The sequence below is a fragment of the Drosophila subpulchrella genome, chromosome 3L (genome assembly GCF_014743375.2).
Source record: "Drosophila subpulchrella strain 33 F10 #4 breed RU33 chromosome 3L, RU_Dsub_v1.1 Primary Assembly, whole genome shotgun sequence".
Classification (NCBI taxonomy): domain Eukaryota; kingdom Metazoa; phylum Arthropoda; class Insecta; order Diptera; family Drosophilidae; genus Drosophila; species Drosophila subpulchrella.
Genome location: NC_050612.1, coordinates 5,609,746 through 5,620,640, shown reverse-complemented (window position 1 = coordinate 5,620,640; position 10,895 = coordinate 5,609,746). Strand labels below are relative to the sequence as shown.

The 10,895-nt window shown below is 39.2% G+C and overlaps 1 protein-coding gene across 2 annotated transcripts in view; it reads right to left on the bottom strand.

Annotated features, from left to right (window-relative positions):
* LOC119552817 overlaps positions 1–10,895 on the bottom strand; it is a 78,244-nt gene that overhangs the window by 11,958 nt on the left and 55,391 nt on the right. For both annotated transcript variants that reach the window (XM_037862664.1, XM_037862665.1), the window contains 2 exons: positions 7,628–7,815; positions 1,314–1,955 (listed from right to left, as the gene is read on the bottom strand). In XM_037862664.1, the coding sequence (XP_037718592.1) occupies positions 1,314–1,955; positions 7,628–7,815 (830 nt within the window). The remainder of the gene's footprint in view (positions 1–1,313; positions 1,956–7,627; positions 7,816–10,895) is intronic.

Genomic DNA, 10,895 nt, shown 5'->3' with positions numbered 1-10,895 from the left:
AGCGACGTCAAAAAGGCTAAGCAAGCTTATTGCGGTTGTCTGTTTGTCCGTGCATGCCGCCGGTGCCGCCCCTGGCCCTCCCCCTGCCACGCCCCCGCCGACGGCCATGCTCCCGCCCCTTTATTTGGCTTTGTGTGCTGTGTGTGGGGGCTTTGGCGAATTTGAATTTGAATTTGGCGCCCGCCTCTGGGAAATTCGCTTTGCTCCTTCGTTATTTGTGCACGTCTGGCGATGCAGTCGAGTGTTTAATTTGATTAATTTTGTCAAGTTTAAAGCAAACACGAAGCGCTCTGCACTCTGCCAAAAAACTCCCAGTTTCCAGCTCCCAGTTCTCCAGTTGCGTTTTATTTATTTGTGAGGGCCCTTGGGCGTGCCAAATTGGGCACTCGGCACTCGGCATTCGGCACTCGCCCGGCGGCCAAGGTGCAGTCACAAAGTCGTGTTTCCCTACTTCTTTAATTTTATTTTTTTAAGCCATGCCCCAAAACGAACAAAACTCACAGCGGCAGCTGTCAAATTAGAAAAGTCCTTTGGTTAAGTCCCTTATTTTCGTTTATTTCGTTGTGATGGCAAACGCCGCCTGAAGGTAGGCCACTGTTTCGATTACTCAGTCGTCGGCGGAGGATGAGTGTTGCCTAGTTTTGGGCAGCAACAAAATACCTAATTAAACTGAAAGTGAAGAAAGTAAAACGACTATCCAGCAATAAAGCCAGATGTTGCTAAAAAACATGTTCCGTCCGATTATGATCTAACTTTCAAACAATTTTGTCCATTTTTATTTGACTTTGAATCCGTAAATATAATTGTCAATAATTCCAAATCCCTTAAACCGTTTTAGAATTATGATAATTAATTAATAATTATTAAGATAATTCACCTATCTTAAGAGGACCTACTATGTATTAAAATGTTTACAAATCGAATTTGGGTAAAATACTCGAAAACGATTACCTATTTGGTCTGAAATTTTGTCTCTGTCATGTAATCCATTTCCCGAACAAATCAAATTATATATGGACAACCGCTTAAGTCGTGTGAAACTGTTTTATTAAGTTAACTAAATATTTTGTTAATCATATAGTTTTTAGTTAGCCTTCAAAAGTCGATAAATGGTTTCTACCCCATGATTTCCTTAAAACTGTTACGACATGGAAAATTTTCTTGTTCAGGGTCGTTATATACAGTCTAAAACCTTTCAGATTTTGTTTGGGTTAAAGAAAAACTTTAGTTCTAAGTATGTAAAAATGTATTATATTTTAATCTATCTATTTATCTGAATACCTTATACTAATACTTCTTCCCAAAGGACTTACCAAATCTCGGCCAGTGCTCACGTAGCTCTCCAGCGGACTGCAGGGTCTCTGCTTGTTGCCTCCCATCACGGCACTGCTACCGCTCACTCCGCTTCCAATGGCCGTATGGTCACACAATTTTGGAGTCTCGTAGTCGTAGATCTCCAGCATAAGTCGCCGCTTTCCCTTCGTGCTCATCAAGGCCACGGCACTATTGCGATCCGAGCTGACAACGGCGGCAGCTGAGACTTCCTTGGAGGACTTGCCACTGGATATGAAGTTGAGGCTGTCCTTGACCCCGGATATGGGTTTGCCGGAGCCAGCCGATCCGCCGCCGGGACCTCCTCCCTGGTAGCCACTGTACTTGTTCTCCTGGTTGAAGACACTCGACTGCGTGGGTCCGTAGATGTAGGTGTCCACCGGGTTCCAGGCATTGTCGATGTTGACCCGCAGGTTGCGATTCAGCTTCGGATTGCTGGCACTGTAGTAGTAGCTGCCGTAGTTGCTCTGGTTCAGGAGGGTGGGCTTGCCCCCATCAGCCGAAGAGGCTACGGGGGGCGGTGGGGGCGGTTGGCCGGTGGTTGAACTTGTCGATTTCATGGGCACATACGTCCCATAGCTGTCCCACATCCTCAGGCGGGTTATCCACGGCGGCAGATCGCTCTGCGGAAAGACAATTGGAGAGTGGAAAAGAAAGCGAACACATGTTATTGTTTAATTCTCTTGTTGACATTATTTTATGTGCACTAAGAAAAACTGCAGAGGTCATATTTTGATTAAATAAATTGTTCTTCTTTAGTTCCAAAATCTTACATATAGTATTTTCATTCATTAAAATCAGTTCAAATTTAAAATTAAATATGAACAATGGGGCACCTTTCTAGCTTTTTGTGTTTTTAAATATATCCAAACCAAGAAAGATTTGGTTTGACTCATTTTCTAATCGTTTAAAACTGTTACTGTAGCTTTAAATGTAGCTTAGATCTTGTCTGAAATTGCATAAATTTTTAAATCGAAGTTTTTCAAAGATGTGCTTAGGTTTTTTGCTGAGTATGTCATGTTTTCCACCCACGCGTTTTTCACGCTTTCCCTTCGGCTGGTTGTTTTCCCCTTGTTAGTTTGCCCGCTCGCCTCCGTTTGTCACATGTCATATTCAAACAGTTCCAAGTGTGAGTTATTTGTCGTTTGTCACTGTCCCCTGCCACGCCCCCACACTCGCCGCCTTTTGTAGTTGTAGTCATAGTCTTTGCATTCTTCGAGTCTCCTTGTTGTTGTTTGCAGGCATTAAATATTTTTCCTAGACGCCTCCTGGCTGACAATGTTTATGTTTTCCCCAGCATTCCGCTCTGGTCCATTCCGCCTAGGCCCTGATTATTGTTGACTGTGTTAATAATGAAAAAGACAGTTGCAAACAGCTGTGGCTTGACTGAAGAAACTGAAGTAACAGACTCCGGACCCGGACAAAGTCGGTGGCTCGAAGTGTCGGCCCAGAAACTAACTGACAGCCATTTAAGCCCGATGCCTCTGCTCATTTAATTTACTTGATTTGCTTGAAAAGTGTGCTTTTACATTCTTGCCTTTAAAATACTGGAATATTAAAGTGATCCCCGAATGTTTAGGTCAAGAATGGCATACGAAATTTTTACTTTGTTGAACAGAGGATGACTAAACAAGTTCGAGGGATAAATAATAACAGACAGCATTACATTACACATCATTTTCATTTTTAGGTGATGTCAAGTCTTAAATAGTTTATTTTTCATTCGACACTATTATATCAACAAAATATGGGCGATTCTCCGTGAATGTCAACCAAGCCAAAAACCTTGAAACTTAAGTAAAGCATGTTTCTGTATGATTTTCCACCGATAATTGTTTCTTACAGAATGGATCCTCAACTAAGCTAAGCAATTTGCATGTCTTGGATAATTTATAAGGACAAAACGTATTAATATGGGCCAAAAGTATTTTTATGGAATTTTTCGGTATATTTTAAAGTTGGTTTAGAAGCATTTTTATGACTCTAAGGTTAAAGAAAAACACCTTACAAAACGACGGAAATAACTGACGCGCGCGACATGTAACATCAGAAGCAAAACTTTTATTTGAAAATTTTTTTACCTAAGCGAAAACATTTAAAAAAAATTGAATGGGAAACAGTATAATATTAATTGCATCAAAATATTCCTTCACGTTTCGCTGCAATCGAGAGTTGAGCTGTTAGTCAAATAAATAACATCTACTTTTGTCACGTGCGATAGGCTTGATTTTTGTACATATCCTAAAAACGAACAACGCATCAAAGTCATACCCAGCTTCACTTATAGTGCTAATCAAGAGCTTTTATATAAGCCCTATGGTAAAGAAGAAATCCTGGAAGCTGTTTTGTTCAGCTTCAAATCGTACGACTGTAAGGAATTGCCCATATTTTAAAATTGCACCGATTTTGTCATTAAATATTATACGCGCAGCTTAGCTTTGTTCTATTTGTTTTAAAGAAAAACTAACGTGTCGAGTTGTTGAAAAAATTTTTTAATTTGTGATACATTGTTAATTCTGTTTACCCCTCTCTGGCTCTCAAGACTGAGCATTTAATTAATATTCCCCCTACCCTATTTCCAAATCGTACCTAATATAAAATTCCTAAAATGCCCGCATTGCCAACACTTTCTCTGCTTATGAATTTAATAAATTCCACAGACAAACCACACCAATAAAAGCCACACTCAAAGGCATTCTACACACATGCTGCACCTTTCTTACTTTCCCACATTCTTCGAGACATTTTCGAAGGACGAAGACGTTGTGGAAACTTTCCACCTGTCTTCTAATCAGATAAATTGCCGACAGCATTCCATATGCTCAAGGTCGTTCTTCGTCTAGACGTATTCCACGTGAAACAGAGGCATCTAATTTATTTTCGGTAGACACATTCACCAGGCGTTTGTTAAATTTCGATGCCAATTAATTTGGCGAACCCACTGAAAAAACGGAAAGGGACAGATAAATGGTGACTGAACTCTCAGCCAACACCCACACAATTGTCTCTTCCGTTTTCGGGCCACGCCCCCCGCAGGACGCCGCCTCTGTCCGTGTCAATTGCAGTTGCCTCACCTACACTTTAAATTGCGAAAAATGAAAAGCTGCCAGCAGCACACAAATAAACAAAAAATGAAAAAAGGAATATGTATCGAGGGGGCAGCGGGCGAAGTAAAGCAAAACAACTTTGCAGTAACACCTACTATCTGCACACCTACCACCCACCTTACAGGGAAAAAAAAAGACGCAACTTGTTTGTAAAATATTTTAAATAAAATATTTAGTCATCTAAATTGGTTGAATATAATATATAATCAAGCATTTAATATTATAGAGATACTTAACGATGTTTTTAAAGATTAGAGGTGGGTCACATTATTGGGTATCTCATAAGTATTGTATATTTATCATACATAACCAAGGATTTAATATTATAGAGATCTTTTATATTTATTTTTAGATTAAAGGTGTCTAAAATTATTGGGTTCATATTGATCTGAAGAAAAATATGAAACAACCCAAGTTTTCACAAATGTTCAGCATTGTTGGTAGTGGTACAATTCTGGGCTCTACATTTTTTTCGGTACATCCATCTCAGCCCCTCTTTAGCGGCTACAAACGGGAGTACAATAAAAAGTGACAGAACAAAAATATGTGTAAAATAAAACACAAAACGGGCGACTCCGGTGGGCGGGAGTACGAGAATGGAAACGGCAAAAACAGTTCATGAATTTTGTAACAGCCAGGGAAAAGTGACAAAAACAAAAACGGCAGGTACTGGGGAACTGAAGTCACTGGAACGTGGGCGATGCCATTTTTTCTGGGCAGGGGTGCAGCGGGGGATAACAACAAGCTCACAAACAAGTGAATGCGAATTTTCTAAAATAAAAAACGAACAGATGAAAAATAAAAACAAACATACACACACAAGAGAAAGCGAGGCAAAACAAACTTTTTAAATTAAGAACCAAAGTTAAAACTCGCCGACGAAATAAAAAACCGAAAACACAATGGGAATGGGAATGATTGGAGTGCGGCTGCCGAGAAATGTTTGAAATACTTGTAATGCGTCGACATTTATGAGACCACGCAAACCGTTGGCAGGTCCCCTATATCATTCCATTTCACCTTCTATTATTTCAACTCACGTTTGTGCCCTGTGATCTTTTGGGCCATGGTGGAAATGGGAGAAGCGTTGGTAAGTTTTAAGCACTTAAAGAGCAGCTTTATAAGTTGACAGCGGTTCTAACTTTCGGATTTAATATTTTAAAGTAAGAATAAGGAAAGTCCATTCTTAAGAAGGTTTATATTAAGTTCTATGGATTTATTGATGATGATAAGATGATCTTTTTGGGAACTATTTAAAAATTTCTATCTCATATAAGTCCCAAATGATTAACTAGATTTTAACGTTTATACAAAAAAGTTATCTCTTTCAGATGAAAACAACAATAGAAACAATAATCTGGGGCCGACATTAGCATCTAAATGACATCTTGCTCTATAAAGTAGATTCGACAAAGTAAGAGTAGACGGTAAGCAATTTGCTGGATTATATCTATATTCATGTTTAATTTATTTATTTCTTTAAAAGACAGTTTCCGTCATTCTTGTTTTATATGCAAACGATATAAGCACTTTAATTTAAATAAGTTGTATGAGTATTTTATCCTCGTTCTCTTCATGAATTATTTGATTACCCAAGCCATACATCTTATAAATTATAAACAGATATTAAGATAAGTCAGTTCTCCCCACTCTCCCCATACTCCATTTGCTGTTATGACCTGACTTAGGCATAAATCACCGCACTCTAATGAAAATCAGAGCCCCTTGTCGCAGACCCTCCAGCCTGCAACTCGAACGAACTTTCGCCTGACCTAGCCTAAATGACCATTCAGTTATCTGGGGACTGGGGGCAGCATTGCATCCTTTGGGGCACTCGCTGACCCGACATTACGCGCTATCGTAGTTCGTCCAGGCGAACTCAACATTCTACCTTGACACAATTCACGGACCGTTAGGCAGGCGACAACGAACATTTAAAATGCACACACCCCTGATGAGAGCACTGAGAAAAATCAGTGGAGATTTGGAATCACCTAAGACGTATGCTACACAAAATGGATCGATTCCTCAATGCCAAGATAACTGTCGTATTGCCAAACCTTCCCTTTTAGTTATTAATAGGCTAATGGATTTAAAAAGATATTAATTTCTTCAGTGCAGCACAGAAAGAGACGGATATACACGTCTCGAAAGAGACAGCAGGACTTTATTATGGCCCCTGTTGTTGTTGCCAGTGCCGCATTTTGACGCAGTTGCCTTTGCTGGCGGGCAGACTTCAGACTCAAAAATGTCTCGTTAGGAGTTGCGTAAGCTTTCACTTAATTATACATTTTATACGGTGCATTTCTATGGCTGCATTTTTAATTGGCCAGCAGAGACAAAGTGTCGACCGACTGGCACTAATAGCAAAACGTGTAGAGGTATCTGGAGATATGTGGGGCTGGGGAAAGGGGCCGAAGACAATGGCATATGGAGGAGACGCCGCTGGCGTAGACGCAGTGCATTTAAAAGACAATGCAAACGGCAAACTGTGTAAGCCACCCAGTCACCCAGCCACCCACATCCACCCAAGTCCCCCCACGACATCCTTCCCTTGGGCATAAATTTTATGCATTTATGTAAACGGTTAACTATAACAGGAGCTGGATTCCCACACTGACGCAAAATAGTCACTGGCATTAAAGAGTAATTCGTTGCATTCATAATGACTTTGTTCAGGAAAAGAAGATGAATTATCATATTTGTGTTGATCTTAAGTTAAGGGGTTTGTCTTTTTGTAAGGGATGGATTCCTAAAGATAGATATTATTTATCGTGTCTTCTTTGGTTAGCCCTTGGAGTCAAGCCGTTGATTATTGATGGGTTATGTCAATAAATCTTAAGGCGTTCTTAAATTATTAAAGATGATATATTACTTAGGAAATCTCCAATCCAAACTATAAAAAAATTAACGTATTTGTACTTAGTATATACCAAATATTCTATTATGGAATCCATTTAGTTAAAATATGTAGAACAGTAGTGAAGTTACCCCACATGGCTACAAAAATGCCATTCATGCCGACTATTCACAGTCATAGCATCTGGAATACTTCCATTTATCTTTGAGGCATGCTTGGCTAAAAATTGATTTTTTCTCAGTGCAATTCCGCCCCGCCCCCGACAGCCGTTCGGTTAAACGCTTTATGGCGCAAACACAGACGCTCAGCAGAACTCGACTCAACTCACCCGTCCCAGCGTATTGTTGTCGTGTATCGCCTGCTGCAGGATCTGCAGATTGTAGCTGGTGAACGATAACCAAATCAGGTCACCAGGATATCCGTGAAAGTGGTACGTGCATGTCGTATTCGGCGGAAGCGTGTGACGCGGACTCACAATGCGTCCCATGCGACCGCGACGCGAGAATAGCACATCATCTGGAAAGAGGAAAAAACGGGGGTGAGTGGGAGATTATAATATTCATATGCGCGCATATAGGATATAGATATTTATGTACACCGATGCTCGGTCGCTCGTCCTTCTCGCCGCTTTTTAATATGTCCTAAGAACGTTGTATGACAAGCGGCTTACACGTGATTTAGGTTAATTTACAATGTGTGCCCGTCTGGGGATTCCCTTTGTTTTTATAAATTATTTTTATCTCTGGAGTACTGTATGCAGATAGTGATTACGAAATTTGGTATACCAACTACAAAAGGAATGCATTAACTCGAAAAAAGAAGCTTTTATTCTAAATTAAAATTTTATACCCTTGCCGAGGGTATAGTGATTTCAGTCAGAAGTTTTCAACGCAGTGAAGGAGACATTTCCGACCCAATAAAGTATATATATTTTTGATCGGCATCACTAGACGAGTCGATCTAGCCATATCCGTCTATCCGTTTCTACGCAATCTAGAATGTCAGTTTTAAAGCTATCGGGATGAAACCTTCCCAAAGGTTTTATTTCTATTGCAGGTAGTATATAAGTCGGAACAAGCCGGGTCGGACAACTATATCCTAAAGCTCCAAAATTAAGAATCAAAAATATTTTTAGTGTACAAAATTATAACTTTGGTGCTTTTTGACATATTAACTTCTACTCTAGGGAATATCATTCTTTTAGTATTTCAGAATTTTTAGTAAAATTTAAAACAAACTGCCATAGGAACTATCGGGTAATTAATGTCAAAATAATACAAAGACCGTTACAGTTCGTTTATTTACGGTAGAAAATTAAAATGGAACATTATTACAAAATTTCTGTAATTATTTTATAGTTTTCCTAAAATTGGAAAGCTCCGTACATACAATGCTCTCACGGTGACGTCCTGCAAGGGTTAAGAAATTTCGGCTTGCCGAAGTAAGCTTCCTCTCTTGTTTTTTGTTAATTTAAAGACAATTAAAGGTAAAATAAATTTAATGAAATATTCTTTATTATAAAATAAAAATCCTTACGAAAAATCCTTAATTTCAAAAGGGAACTAAATATTTGAAGCAATAAACATTCGACTTTTTTCAATGTTTAATGATCTCTTTGTTCCATGTTTTTTTTCTTGCATAACTCTCAGTTCTTAATTTCTAACCAGACCCCATCATTAATCAAAGCCAACTTTGTGCAACATCCGAGAAGAACACAATGTTAAAGCTCCGGCAGTGGCCTAATGTTGCAATTCCGGCTCTCGGCTTTAATTAAAGCTGCCAAAAGGAAGCGACAACAAAGAAGCAGCGAAACGAACCGGGCTAACAACGCGCAGAGCAAACCAAAACCCAGAGCTACACAGCTTCAGCCTGGGACAACTTTGGCAACTTTTGATTCAAGTGACAAATTAAAAAAGGCAACCGGAGCAAAACAACGCCGCAAAAAGCGGAGGAGCAGGCAAAAAGCAACATCTACTCGGCGTTTCAATTGGCAAAAGTCGCCACGTTTTGTAGCAATGCGCCAGCAGGGAAAGCTGGGAAAATGGGGAAAAGCGGGGGAAAGCGGAGCTAGCTGAAGTGCTAGTCGATATAAAGGAAACAATCGTCAACGGTATCGATGATAACACCTGCGTCGATTCTAGCCGCTGCGACAGCTTTTCCAACTTGCCGGCGAAAGAGGCCAAAGACTTTTGATGTGTGCCGTGCCGCATCGAGTGGCAGACAGAAGGGAAAAGTTGCTGCAGCTACCACAAGGCAAAAGTTGTCGGCCCACTGAGCTCGCTTTTTATTTTTTATTTTTTTTCGGAGTGCGGGGGAGTTGAGGAATCAAACCAGTTGGAGGCTTTCGCTGCTTCCTTGAATACACTTGAAAAATCCTGGTTAACACGAACTTGTGCCTTATCATCAAGTAATTCGATTAAGAAATTTCCAAAGAGTGTTTTAAAAATTCATATTTTGGTTAGGCTGAGTATAAATTTTATGATTTGCAACGAGATGACCACGCGTTCCTTCGTATAGAAACGCTTTTTCACATCTTTTCCTGTCGTAAGATACTCAATCTTTTTCACCGTGTACCGAGTGTGAGAGTGCTAGCTAAGTAATACGTTTTTATGAGATTTTTATTGTCACATTTCGCTGGTTGTGGCGTATAAAAGTAAAGTGGCCTTTAAACATGAGCTGCTACCTCAAAGCAGCGAGGGCTGAATGGGAGTTTAAAAAAGTGTTGCCTACATTCGAGAGTTGGGGAATAATGAATACGTACATTGTTTTAAATCTCAAATCCATTGTTTATTCCATTTCTGTCAGTTGAAATATACAAATCAAATTTAACCCGCATTTCAAATGCATGCAAGTGTATGATTTTTAGGCCCTTCTGTGCGGAGTGGCTCAACCAAAGTGAACATTCATTAAATTTGCAGTCGAAACTGTCAACAGAAATCTCAATAACATTTTTCAGCTCGCTGGGGAATTGTGATTTCACACAGCAACTAAAATGCTCAAAATAATCGACAGCTCGCACTGGAGAGGTATACATATATGTGGACGGGTCTGTAGGTGTGTGAGTATGGCAATGCATATGGCTCATGAAATGTAATCATTGGCTATTCCTGCCATGGCATGTGAATTAGTTAACAGATGGCCGGGAGCACTCGTACCTAGGGATGGAAATATGAGTGTTACTGAAACAAACGGTGGACGAAAGCAGAATTGGCCAAAAACATTTATATTTGTTATATTAATATCTATGGAATCTAGTGAAACAATATAGATTATATTTCTGAATTAATTTTATCAATAAGTATTTAAGAACTAAAAATAGTTTATTTTTTAAAATTCAAATAAAAAGTGTTTTAAAATGTATGTTGTATACCTACAAAAAGAATATATATTTATAGTTTAAGAATAAATGTATTTAAGTACAAAATTGTTTACAATGTTCCTGGATTACATAATATTTATAATGCCTTATATATTATATATAAAAAGTATCACAAGAGGGTTCCAAAAAAAATGAAAACAAACTAAAATTGGCGTTTATAATGTTCCTGGATACCTAAATTTCTTATTAAAAGCATCTTCATCAAAGAAAGGCTTGC